We start from the raw sequence: 14,752 nt of genomic DNA on the forward strand, positions 1-14,752 counted from the left end.
TTTAAGAATTTCTAGCTTATCTTTATCTTATTCTATTATATATATTAATTAATTATCTTTTTTTATTTCTAATAATTATAATATAATTAAAAGTATTTTTAATAAATAAATAGAAAAAAGAATTAATAATTAAAATTAATAAATTTAATTAAGAAAATTAATATTATAATTAATATTATTATATCTAAATATATCTAAATATTTTCTCTTATATTATAAAAGTTTATTATCTTTTTAAATCGTTTAATATAATTATAGATAGATATTATATATATTTAATTCTAAATTTAAAATAATAAGAGAATCTATACGTAGGTTTCGGAAGCGATAACCTCTAAGAAATAAGAAGAGAAACGTTAGTAATAGAATACTATACAGTATGAATATCTAAGCTCTGGATGATCTGGTCAGCTTGAGGCTCTCTAGCCCTTCCAGGATTGCAGCCAGTGAGGCATTTTACATTCCTATCAGTATGCCCTTCTGACATCTCCGTGGCTCTCATGAGGAGTAGAGCAATCGTGGTCAATGTTTTTAGGCCTTCTTGTCAAGCACCCAAAAGTAGAGCCTTCGCAATTACTTTCACCCGCCTCCTCAACCAGCTTCAGCTATGCTGTTGCCTCTATTGTAACACTTCTGAAAGCTCAGTCTGAATCATCCGAGGGCCGTATTCGTTGCTGCTTTGGTTCTATAACCGGCAAGTCATCATCTCTTCCCGTCTTTCTCTTCGCCATTGCTCGCGCTTGTCCGTATATCTTAGTTGCACGCTCGCCTAGGCCCCAATCGACAATGTTGCTGATGTCTCGCTGAAACCTTTCAGTGGTCGCGTCCAGCCCGTGTTGCAGTGAGTACTGATCCAGAACGCTCGTATGCCAGTACACTGCGCCATTGCTCCAGAGCTCCCGCCAGTTGACGAACATAAAGCAGGAATTTGGCGCAATAGCCACGGTAAAGCAGATAGAGTCAGGGTCTGGATCGGAGTTGTCCTTGTCGACATCGACTTGTGGTAGACTGGTGAAGGGCCCCGAACGCGGCTTGCCCCTGGCTTCATCATTCCAGTCGGCTGTGTAGGATACGATGGCACTACCAGTGCGCTGGCACTGGACTTCTGCTTCAGCAATAGGTCGATCCTTGGTCTTGACTTCGCCCGCTAGGAAGGGATGATGGATTTGTTTGGTGAGAGGTTTAGATACGGTCCTGTCGAAGACAGCTAGGCAGGTTTCAAGGCGTTAGCCCCCATTCTGGACGATGTAATGTATCAAAATGTTTTAGAGCAGGTTCAAGATACGTCACAGGGTACTTGCCGCAGTATTTATTGGGCAGCAGGTCGGTACTAAGACCATAAATGAGGTCTGGCTCTGGGTTTTGCAATCTGGGCAAACTGTCGTAGATCTTCTCGAACGATCCTTCAGCCGCAACAGCTTGAGGAACTGAACTTTCGCGAAACTTCGCTTTTGTCCGACGACCTGCGATTTGCCAGCGCATCAGTTTCCGAGTACACCATCCAAAAAAGCCCTTAGACTGCCAGAAAGGCCAACAGGAGACGAAAGTCACTTACCCAGGAGATCTTGGCTCCAAGCTTTGGGATCTGGCATGAAATCGTCGACTGCTAGAGCTTGCCCTGGCGCAATCTCAGGATTGGGCACCATGCGGGCCTCATCAAGAAGGATACCAAGGAGCTTGCAAGCGAAGTCGTTCTCACCAAGGATGGAATATTTTTTGGCAATTGCCTGCAGCGCAGGGACCTTTTCCTTTGCAGTCGGTGAGCCTCTTGAGCGGCCGAGGATTGCACGAGCTAGATCTATAATGGCAGCGCCACGTGTCCTAGACAGGAATTCGAAATGTGAGCGATTCCTCGAAAGCCTTGAAGATCTCTTGCAGAGTCCCAGTTCAGGGCTGAAGAACTGAGCATAGTACTCCTTGACAGGCCTAAGCAGTTTCAAAACAGCCCCAAAATTGGGTAGAGTAGCTGACAGGACAGGGTGTTAGGGTGCACATAGAGATCAAAACAACGTACCTTGCGTCTGGATCATTGTAAAAGTGGTGTTGCTTCTCGAACTCTTTCTGTGCCTGCTCCGGAGTCATGCCAGGTGACGATTCCTTCAGAGTCGAGCTGAAGTCTAAGTTTGGTGGTGAGGAAGGAAGATTGTAGCTGTTTGGAGAGTGAACTCCTTCGAGACCCTTAGAGATATGGACTGGTGGTGAAGAGGTGTCGTAGAGGCTAGGGAGTTGAGCTCTTTCAATCCTACTGGGAACATGAACGGGCGAGGGAGGGATATCGTAGCTGTCAGGAAAAGGATCTCCTTCGATGCCACTTGGATGGTCAGCTTGAGGCGAAGGAACGTCGTAGCTATCGGGAAAGGTATGCTTTGCGATACCTCGGGGAAAGTGAGATTCCAGAGAAGGAAGGTGATCGTTGGCAGGAGAGTCAGATGTTTGGATACCGCTCGAGACGTGACGGCTGGCACTTTGATGCTTGATCTCACTGTCGGAGTCCTTGCCTACAGCCTCAGTTAATATGCGAGGGGAGTCGCAAGTTTCTCCTGAGGTGGTGGATGAGGCTGGAGGTGAGCCTGACTCGTAATGCACGGGCAGCCGACCTTGCTCGTGTTGTTGCTCAATAGATAAGCTACGGGCACGTTTGGCTGATGGTGTCTGGACCTGAGCAACGTCTATGTCATCAAGTTTGCGAATTCTTTCCATTGCGCCATTGACTTTAATGGAAGATGAAAGTTGTAATATCTGGTGACTCGTGAGCTACTTTGTTGATGAAAGGTAACGAGGGGAAGCGCGTATGAAGCGCATACTTAGTTTCATAGGAAACGCGAAATACTAGGAAACGCGAAACTTTTAGACACGATAAGTCCGATCTAACAATTAATATTTAATTCTTATTAAAATTCTATAGTAAGTTTAAATAATAAGAATGAAAACATCTAAATCTTTCATAGTATTAAGACTTATATATTAATTTTTTTTTTTTTTTTTTTTTATCTTATCGATTTATTACTTTATAAAAATTATATATTTTCTTTTATTATCTCTTCTTTTATTACTTTATCTTATATTATTTTCTAATTTATCTATCTTTTTAATCGCTTCTATCTCTTTTATTTATTATTACTATTATAGAAAAGTTAATAAAAAAATCTTTAAGAGAGTTTATAATAAGATTTTTATAATAATAAGAGATAGTAATTTTATTAAATCTAGCGTAAGAAATATAATATTTTTCTTTTAAATAAACTTTATATTTCTTTATATCTTTAATAATAGCTATTTTAATATAAGAATATTTTAAAAATCTCTATATAAACTATTTTATAGCGAAGTTATTCTTTCGCTATTAAATAGTATTAAAATTTAAAATTTAAAATTTATCTTAATATACTTATCTAAATATAAAAAAGAAAAATATTACTTATATATCTTAATAAAATTACTATTAATAATTTTAAAAAAGATATTAATAGTAAGTATTATAAACGTATTATTAATATATTACTTAATTCTATAATCTAATAAATTTTAATAAAGAGATTTTTAATTATAATATATCTTCTTTCTATTTATAAAATTTAATAGTTTTATTATTCTATTTATCTTATTTATATAAAATATTTTTATATTAATTTTAATATTATAATAAAATATTAATATATATAAAATAATAAGATAGAGCTAAGTTATAAGATCTTAAACTTATATATATAATTAATTATAAATTCGAGTTTACTACGCTTATTAATTAGATATCGTAAATAAGTAAATTAATATTTATATCTATTAAAATCTCTTATTCTACTTTTACAATTTTAATAACTTTATTATATTCTCTTAAAATCTTAAAATCTATTTTTTAATTTATAGAGTACTAGAGTGTAATAAAATCCCTTATCGATCTTAATAAACTACTAAAATTTTATTCTCTATTAATTTTATAAATTATTTAGCTAATATATTATTATCTATTTAATTTTATAGCTTAATTATCTTTTTTTACTAGCTATCGATAGCGTATAGATATTTCTTTAATATATATCTATATCTATTTTAGAGAAATCGTTATCTAAGTTCGTTTTAATATTAATTTTAATTAATTAATTATATATTATACTTTCTTTCTTAATCTTTAAAATAGAATATTTTAATAAATCTTTATTATATTAAGATCTAGTAATTAAGTCGAATATATTAAAATCTTAATTTATTTATTATCTTTAAGTTATTAAACTACGTCTTTAATATCTTTTTTTAATAAAACTTTTTTTAATCTAATATTATAACTTGAATTATTATCTTTTTAAAGAATAGTCTTATTATATTATATATATTCTTTTTAATATATATAAATATAGATTAAAAATAGTTTTTAAGTATAGTAGATTTAAATTATTAAATTTCCTTTAAACTTAATCTTAACTTTATAAGATTTTTTAGTCTCTTATTTTATTATATATTATTAAAATTATTTCGAAATCTTCTTCTTTCGAGTTTATAACTTTCTTTTCTTTAAGACTTTAACTTTAACTTTTAAAGAATTATTCTTATTATTATAAAATTATAATTTATCTATTTTATATTAAGAGATTTCTATAAATATATAAAATTTAAAGTTCTAAAAGTTAAATATTTTTTAAAGATTTTTAGATTTTAAAGTAATATCTTCTTTATATAGTACTCTTTTATATACTATTATTCTAGAATCTATATATATCTCATCTATAAAATATATATATTTCTAGAAGTTTTTAATTATATAATATTTATATTTATTACTATATTTAACTCTAATATTCTTATTTTTTTTAATTAATTTTCTTAATTTTCTATCTTTTAAATAGTTTAACTCTATAATAACGAGTTATAAGATTCTTCTATAATATTCTTAAATATATTATGGAAATATAAGATAAGATACTTAGTTATTAACTATGGAGTTACTATAAAGAAAAGAGCGATTAGATATAAATACGCTAAGGCGTATCACGTAATCATATTACGTAATCGTCAAGACGCTAAGAGTCACGTGATTCGAATTTTAACACTCCCCTTCGCACGTATTCTCTTATAAGCGAAATCTAATAAATACGAAGTTCGATGCTAATGAGGTTTAAAACCGAGTAGTTAAGGTAAGTTAATGCCGGGTAGCTAGCGTGAAAACACACTCCCCCCTTACACCCCTCTTACCCTTATCCTTCTCTTGCGAACGAAATTAAAAAACGCGAGATTTAAAGTTCGCGACGTCTAAAATAGGGTAGGTAAAGTGAAAAGTCGAAATCTGAAAACGACTATATTAGACTAGGCCCCTATCAAAATTCGATTTAAATTCCACTTTTTATCAAAAAGCGGTTTTTTAAAAATTTTATTTCTAGGCCATCTAGTGTATATTAAAAATCGATCGATTTAAGATCGAAGGATATTTATAAGAATAACTAAATAAAATAATTAAAAGAAATCCTTCTAGCTATATATCGTTGGCTATAAAGTCTCTATAAGAGTTATTTTAAATATTTAGTTTTTAATAATAGTAATTAATAACGATAATTTAAAGATATAATACTCGAGATATTAATAACGAATAGATATAGGTTTCTTAAAAGGGCTTTAAGAGTTTAATAGCGATAGCGATAGTAGCGTTAAAGAAATAAGTGCTAAGTCTAATATAGCGGCTCGATAGACGACTTAAGTAGATTACTTATAGTACGAGAATTAATAAAATAGCTTTTTTAAAGTAGGCGATAGTAGATAACTTCTCTAAATCTAGATATAGATATAATAGAATAGCTTTTTTATTAGATATTATTAAAATAAGATTATATTAAGATAGCGATAAGATTAATAACTATCTAAGAAGTAAGTAAATATAATTTTTACTTTAAAGACGTTTTAAAAAGTAATAAATTTATCTAAGTAAAGGGCTTTAATAAGTTTATTAGTTATTTATTTATTAGTAGAAATATATCGTATATCTATAGTACTATTATTAACTTTTTCTTATATGAAATAATAGATAATATTAATATACTTAATATAAGTATAAAATTAAGTATTCTTTACGAGAGTAATTACGCTTTAATTATTATCGAAAATAACGATAATTTTAAGGTTTATATCGTCGAGGCGAAGAAGTTAATTAAGTAGATTTTTTAGCTAAATCGCTTCTTTAATAATTTATATCTAATCGATATACTCTATCTTATAAATAAATAATATTATAATAGCTTAACGCTTAGATAATTAATTAATCGCATTACTTCTTATATTAAAGAGATAGCTAGATATAAATCTTCGAGTTATATTATTAGTCTAATTAGAATTAATATAATCGATAAGCTCTTAAAAAGAGTCTTTATATATAAGTTCGTAGTATACTATATCTTTTAAATATCGAAAGATTTAAATAATTATATTCTAATACGCTAAAGTCGAATTAGCTAAATAGCGATTTATTAATAATATCGCGTAGGCGATATTAGAATAAATATTAAGTATAATATATATAAAAGATCTTATCGCGGATTAATAGTTTTTTTATAATTTTCTTAAGATAATATAGCTTTCTTCGACGAAAGTTAATTTATAATTAATCTTAAAAAATATTAATATCGAAATAAGATTTTAATAGTTAAAATAATTTAAGAATTAAGTAATATAAGTCTCTTATCTTAGATAAAGAATATTATTATAATAATTTCTTTTAATAGTTATATTTAAGTAGTAGATATATAATCTTAAATTCGATATATAAAACTTCGCGTTAAGTCTCTTCTTAATTCGCTAAATCTCAACTTTATTTAAATTAATAATTAAGATATTATCGATATAGAGCGCTATAATAATATCCTCTTTAGAGTTTATAAATACGCTATTATTTAATTCGATAGAGAGAAAACTTAGCTTCTTTATATATTTCGAGAAATATTAATATTAAATTTAAAGAAATTACTTTAAATTATAAAGTATCTTATTTAGCTTATAAATCTTAATATCGTCTTTATTAAAGCTATCGAGTTAATATATATAAATCTCTTTCTTTATATTATCGTATAGAAAGATAGTTTTAATATTTATTTACTTTAAATCTTAATCTAAAGCGATTATAAGCGCGAAGATCGCCTTATAATTTATAGGCTTTATTATTAACGCGAAAGTATTATAATAATTATAATCTTTCTACTATTTAAATTTTTAAATAACTTAGCGTATCTTATAGCGAGTAATTTCTTTATCGAGACCTCATTTTAAGATATAGATTTATTTATCTCTTAGAATATAAGTCTTAAAAGACGTCTAAATAAGATATTAAGTATTATTATTTATAAGAGATTTATATTTATTCTTTATAAAAAGTTTTTAATTTATTTAAGATAGCTAATTAGATATAATCTACTCGTAAATAATAGACTTAAAAATATTTAACTTATTAATATAATTCGTAAGTAGAGTAAATATTATAAAGATTTTTAAAAGAGGATTAAGAGATAGATTCTATAGATTTAAAATTATAAAATTCGAATAATTATATAGTATTCTTTAAATAGCGCTTAATTTATAATCTTCGCGAATAGTTTATATAACTTTAATAATAATAAATAATAAATCTAAGTTTAAAAATAGTAAATCTAAGTTTAAGGAAATTTTTTATATAAATAGCGTAGATCGAATTATTAATATAGATATAAATATAATATTTAATTAAGTAGTTTATATTAAGAGTATTTAAGCTAAGAGCTCTCGCGTAATTAATTAAGTTCGTTATATTAAAGACTCTTATATAGATTTTCGCGAAGACGCTTATTTATTAATTAACTAGGGGAAATTTAATCTTAATCTTATAGATATTAAAGGTTTTAAAGCTATCGAAGATTTAATAGCTATTTTAGTTATAAATATAACGTTTTTAGATTTAATATCTTTCGAAATATTAGTAATATATTACTTATTTAATATCTTCTCTATAGCGAATATTAATATTATTAAATATTATTACTTATTCGAAAGCTTATAAATCTTAATTTCTTTTTTCGAGTTTATAATTAAAGATTATTTTTTTATAAAGTATACGCTATTAGCGCGAATAATTATTAGTATATATAATAGAATAAGATAGAACTAAGCTTGAAAATCTTGAATTTATATGTGTAGCCAATTATTAATTCGAGTTCGCTATACTCTTTAATTAGATCGACTAAATTAGCTTAATAATCCTTTCGCGCCTCCCTTATTAAAAATTTATATATAGAAGTTTTATACTTTAAAGTACTTAGCTTACGATATATATAGTTACTTTATAATTTCTTAAATTATAAAGCTCGCTTTACGCTTTCTAACGCTATAAAAATTATAAAGTTTAATTTACTATTAATAAATTAAATAAATATTTAAATATAATAATTATAATAGTTATATTAGACGCGTCCGGGATCGAATAATAATCCTTTCATTTATTATTCTTCTATTATTCTATTAATTCTATTAATTCTATTAATTCTATTAATTTCATTAATATAAATATAATCGTCTTCGATACCCCTCGCCTAATTAAAGCCCCTTACTAACGCTCTTAGACTATCTCTCGACGAATTTATTACTATTAATAATTAAGATCGTAAGCGAGTCTAATAGCTATCTACTACTACTTATAAACGCGTTAAAAAACTCTTAAAAAGAGCTCGAATAAATATATTCTCTTCTATATACTTCTCTTAAGTCAGCGATAGATAGATTAAACTAACATTTAAATATTATAGTTATATTAAACGCGTTCGAGATCGAATAATAATCCTTCCACCTATTTATATAACTATTCTTCTTTTATTATTCTATTAATTCCATTAATATAAATATATTTACCCTCGATACCCTCGCACTTAATTAAATAAGAGAAGAATCTATAATAGGCGAATGCGGAGAATACTACGGAGAATATTGCGGAGATAGTCATCAGCAGCAATGATATAATAGGCCTACTCTCCACGATCTCACATCAATCCACTTAGCCAGTACAGGAGAAGTTACTATAGCAGGCGAATACGAAGAATACTACGGAGAAACCAAGCGACAATAAAGCCCCCAGCATCAAGAACAGGCTTAGCTCTCCAAGATCCCACGTCATATACTCTCCACGATTTCACATCAAATCATTACTTAATAAGCGGAGAACATCACTATAACTTGGCCTATTATCTTCACTGTATTAAGGAGTAAGAGGAGGAACTACAACAGGCAAATGCGGAGAATACTGCGGAGAAACCAAGCGGCAACAAGGCCATCATCGTCAAGAACACGGCTTAGCTCTCCAAGATCCCACGTCATATACTCTTCACGGTTCCACATCAAATCATCACTTAGCAAGCGGAGAACACTACTGCAACTTGGTCATTCCACATCAAATCATCACTTAGCAAGCGGAGAAAACTATTGTAACTTACCCTATCATCCTTACTATATTAAGGAGTAAGAGGAGGAATTACAATAGGTAAATGCGGAGAACACTGCGGAGAATACTATAGAGAATACTGCGGAGAAATCAAGCGGTAATAAGGTTCTCAGTACTAAGAATACGGCTTAGCTCTTCAAGATTCCACATTATATTAGTTATTTACTTAGTTAGCTACTTAGCTAGCCACTTAATCTAATACTCTATAAAAGAAGAAGTAAGAGGAGGAACTATAATAGGCAAATGCGGAGAATACTACGGAGAAATCAAGCGGTAATAAGGCCTCCAGCACCAAGAACACGGCTTAGCTCTTTAAGATCCCACATCATATGCTCTTTACGGTTTCACATCAAATCATTACTTAGCAAGCGGAGAAAACTATTGCAATTTAGTCTATTATCCCCACTATATTAAGAAGTAAGAGAAGAAACTATAATAGACAAATACGAAGAATACTGTAGAGAATATTATAGAGAATACTACGGAGAAATTAAGCGGTAATAAGGCCACTATCGTCAAGACAGCTCTCCAAGATTCTACGTCATATGCTCTCCACGGTTTCACATCAAATCATTACTCCGGAACGATGTATATTTAAACGAATTAAAACCGTCCGATATCTATAGCTATTTCATTATTCGAAAAATTTTACTACGATAGAAGATATTATGGGATTCACACCACTAATTAATATATTATCTTTATTTCTTTTCGATATTTCGATACTTCTTATTATAAGAATATAGTCTTTCTCTATTTTTTATAGGTAATTATTACACCTTTCTAATTAGATCTTAGCGCGCCTCTCTTCGTATATATATATCTATATACTATATAGATTAAATTAATTTTATAGTAGTAAAAGTAGATTAAAAACGTATAGTAAGCGATTAGAGTTCGATTTAACTTAGGGCTAAGGCTAAAATTTAATTTAACTTAGAAAATTTCAACTTTATAAATTTAATTTATAGGTCTTTACTTATCTTCTTAATAAGATTATATAGTCGAAAGATATACTCCCCTTTATACTCTAATAATATATATTTTTCACTTTAATTTATAAGCTTCTTTTAAATTCGTTTTATCGCGTAAGTAATAAAATCGATTATACGTAAGTAGAAAAAAATAGACTTTCGTTAATAGAAGGTTTTAAAAGAAATTACGATAATTTTAATATTAGATAATCGTATTATTAGATAATTAGCGATAATAATAATTTTAAATTAAAAGAATTTATTAAGATTAAAGCTTAATAGAATAGAATATATCTTATATAATAGAGTTTATCTAAAACGCTTAGCCGTACTATTTATTTAAGAGTTATTAAAAATAATAGATTTTTATTTAATATTCGATAAAGCGAGATAATTAAGAAAGGCTTTAAATATATACTCGCCCTTATTATCGAGGCGAATATAAGAGATCTTATAGTTATATAATTTAAGATAAATCTTAAATCGTAAAAATATAGCGAAGGTCTTACTCTTATAGCGGATACAGTAGACTTTAAAGTAGAAGATAAAATTATTTTTAAATATTATAAAGTATTTATAGCTATTAAAATTAATAGAAGATAAAGACTCTATAAGATCGCTATAAATAAATTCGCTTAATTATATATTAAATATAATAAGATTAATATAGAGAATAGTCTTTTAGCGTCTTATAATATAGTACTCGTAAGTATACTTATTCGCGATATTCTTAGTAAAATCTATATTTATCGCTATAGCGGGGAGTCTATTAAAATTTTATTAATCTAAATAATCTATATAAGTATATTAGAGTTAATAAATCGGGTTTAAAGAAATACTATATATTATTAAGATATTATTTAAATTATTTTAGAGATTAAGAAAGAATAAATCTTAATTACGAGTATTTATAAGCTTTAGATTATCTTTAATTAGAGCGTAGCTAGTCTTATAGAAGATAATTACGATATTAAAATCTAAGAGTTTATCGATAGAAAGAAGATTAATATTTATATTAAGTATATATAAGACGTTAAATAGAATAATATTTATACGCTTATCTTAAATAGAGTAATTTAAGCTAATAATATCGCGATTAAGAAATTAAATTTAACTACTCTTAATATCACGGATAGAATAAGAGTAAATCTTTTTATAAATAATAAATATCGAATAATTAATAAAGGAATAGCGAGAGTAGTTAGAGTTTATTATTATATAAGAATATAGATTAGCGAAGTTAGTAGCTATTAGATTATATTTTAAATTAAAATTAATAATTATTAAATTAATAACTTTCTTATTATTAATTATATCGAGAATATTAAAATCGTTAAGACTAGGATTTATATAGTATATAGTAAAATTTAGTTCTTTTAGAAAGATATAGTTAATATTAAGGTACTTATTCTTCTTTAAAGTAGAGATATTAAAAAGTATTTCTTTAATACGCTTACGCTTAATACTAAGGCTCTCCCCTATATTATTAAAATTAATTACGGCGATATAAGCCTTCTTCTTCTTTTTCTTATTCGATATAAACTTTTCGAGCTTTAGATAAAAGAACTTAATCTAATATTTAATAAGAGGATATCTAAATTTACGTTCGGCGATCTTATATAAAGAATAAGTTTCGCGATTAGCTTCTAAGTCGTTAATTTTATAATATTTAGCGAATTACTTATCTTTATCTTTATCGCTATTATTACGAGTAATATATATAGCGATATTATTATCTTTAAATAATAGTAGATAAATCTCTTTATTTACCGCGATATAAATAATTTTATTAAATTTAATAACTTTATTATTATATAGCTCGTAGATCTAGATATAAATAATTATAAAGATATTAAAAGAGTTTTTAAGTCTTATAAAAAAGAGTTAAATTAGAAAGGATTTTAATAGAGCGAGCGATTTATATAGGCTAGCGATTTTAATAGTAATCTTATAAAAGTTCTTTTTATATTAATAAACGCCTCTTTTAAAAGTAAGGATAATATTAAATAGTTAGCGAATTAGCTTTATATAGAGCTTAAAGTCTTTAGATTTATAATATTTAGCGATAGCGTTTAGTATTATTTAAGAATTCTTATTATTATAATTAATCTCGATAAGCTAATAATTACTATATCTAAAACGTTAAAAAATAGTTATATAAGTCTTAAACTTCGTAATTTTAATAAAGAATAAAAAATTATTAAGTATTAATTAGCTTTTAATATCTTATCTTTATCTAATATATTTTATACTAAATTCTAGAATAGCGATAAAAATTAGAGAAAAATTATTATTATTAGATTAAAATTAATTAAGAGTATTAGCTATAAGGCGCTATAATTAATTATTCGAATTTATTATTATTAGAAGATAATCTAGATAAAAATATATAGAATATTAATAGAGAGGGCGATAGCGGCGATAATAATAATAATTTAATTATTATTTTAGATGAGATTATAAAGTTAGAGGAAAACTTTAAGAGTAGCTTTAAAGCGAGTATAATAGACTTCTTAGTATAAAAATTAAATAGCTTAATATCGCTTAAAGGGTTAAGAATATCTTCGCTAACTTTAAATTCGAGATTAATAAAATTATCGTTTAATAAAGTAGTAAAAGTAAAATAGATACTCTAATTATTATTAGAGTTTTTAAAGATTTTATTAATATAAGCTAACTATCGTCTTTAGGCTTCGAGTTTTTATATAAAAAATAGAAAGTATTTATACGTAGAGCTGCGATAGATATAAGTAATATAGTTAGAATAAAAGATACTTAGTAATAAGAATAACTTATAGATAAAGGCTAGTTTTTAATAGAATTATATAAAGTATAATTATTAAAGGCGTATAAACCTTCTTTATAGAGGGGAATTAATACCCTTCTTATATTACTTATTTAGAGACTTAGATCTAGAATATTTATATCGCTAACTACTATTATAAGACTTCGAAGATTATTCTAACTCTATAATTACGATAATAAAATATAAATAATTACAAAAAATAAATTCGGTAGTAAAGTCTTAGCCCTCTTTTTTAAAAGGCTTCTAAAGGTCTAAAAGCTAATATTAATAAGATATCTTTATTATTTTAATCTTAATAAATCTATAAGCGTATTAAAAGATAGTAGTATCAGCTCTAAAATGCTTTAAACTGCGATTAGACTATTAGTGCTAATATTTAATTACTTTTAGTTAATAATTATTAATTCGATAGTTAATATATAATTTTAAAGTTAATATTAATATAAAATAACTTTACTTTTAATAAAGTTAAGTATTCTAATTTAGCGAAAGCTAATAAGATTTAAAAAGATCTTAATAATATAACTCGATTATATAACGATATAATCGTATACTTAATATATTTAGCGAGTTTAATATTTCGGCTAGAGGCGATATATCTCGGCTCGCTTAGGGTAAAGGCGATAACGGCTTTTAGCTTCTTATATTATTAATAAATTATACTCGACATATTTAGCGAGTTCGATATTTCGACTAGAGACGATATATTTTAACTCGCTTAGGGTAGGGTAAAAACGGCTTTTAGCCCCTTACATTATTAACGAATTATACTCGCTTAAGTCTATAATTATTTTAAGAGAGGAAAATACCTCTATCGAGAAGGTTAAAAGAATATCTTTATAGCTGCTACTATCTTTATATAATAAGCTTTAGATATTATAAAATAGATATTAAAAGCTTAAGAATAGTCGTAATTATAGAGGCGAATAGTAGATATAATATAATAATTATTAAATAGAGCTCGAACTTATAATCTATAAAAATATAAGATAAGATACTTAGTTATTAACTATGAAGTTACTATAAAGAAAAGAGCGACTAGATATAAATACGCTAAGACGTATCACGTGATTATATTACGTAATCGTTAAGACGCTAAGAGTTACGTAATTCGAATTTTAATATATATTTATAGCTTAAATTACTTAATTTAAATTTTATAATATTAATTTTTAATTAGTTAATTAAGATTAAATAGAAGATTAAATATCTTATTAAAAAGCTTTATACGATAGCTAATTTTAATTTAATTAATTATTTTAATAGCTATAGAAGTATCTAATAGTCGTTATTATTTATATTAAAATTATTTAATTTATTTAAATATATTCTAATCTTTATAGATTTATTTAAGTAATTTCTTATTATCTCTTATTTATATATTATTCTCGTTAATCGTATTAAAAAATTAAATCTTTCTAAGAATATTTACTTATAAATCTTCTAGATTAAGATAGTTTCTATTAGAAGATAAAGTTTTAAATCTATTAAAGTCTATTATAAAGTAATATAAATAAAATTAGTTAATTTCTA

At 26.7% G+C, this 14,752-nt stretch overlaps 1 protein-coding gene across 1 annotated transcript; it reads right to left on the reverse strand.

Annotated features, from left to right (window-relative positions):
- Window positions 1-641: 641 nt before the first annotated feature.
- HO173_008440 (uncharacterized protein) lies at window positions 642-2,700 on the reverse strand (the record flags this gene model as incomplete). The annotated part of the gene is made up of 4 exons (XM_037310340.1): window positions 642-1,207; window positions 1,332-1,463; window positions 1,556-1,821; window positions 2,015-2,700. The coding sequence occupies 4 exons, from the start codon at window positions 2,698-2,700 to the stop codon at window positions 642-644; spliced, it is 1,650 nt and encodes a 549-aa protein (XP_037162737.1).
- Window positions 2,701-14,752: the final 12,052 nt, after the last annotated feature.

The sequence above is a fragment of the Letharia columbiana genome (assembly GCF_014066305.1).
Source record: "Letharia columbiana isolate WasteWater2 chromosome Unknown Sc0000031_s0, whole genome shotgun sequence".
Taxonomy (NCBI): domain Eukaryota; kingdom Fungi; phylum Ascomycota; class Lecanoromycetes; order Lecanorales; family Parmeliaceae; genus Letharia; species Letharia columbiana.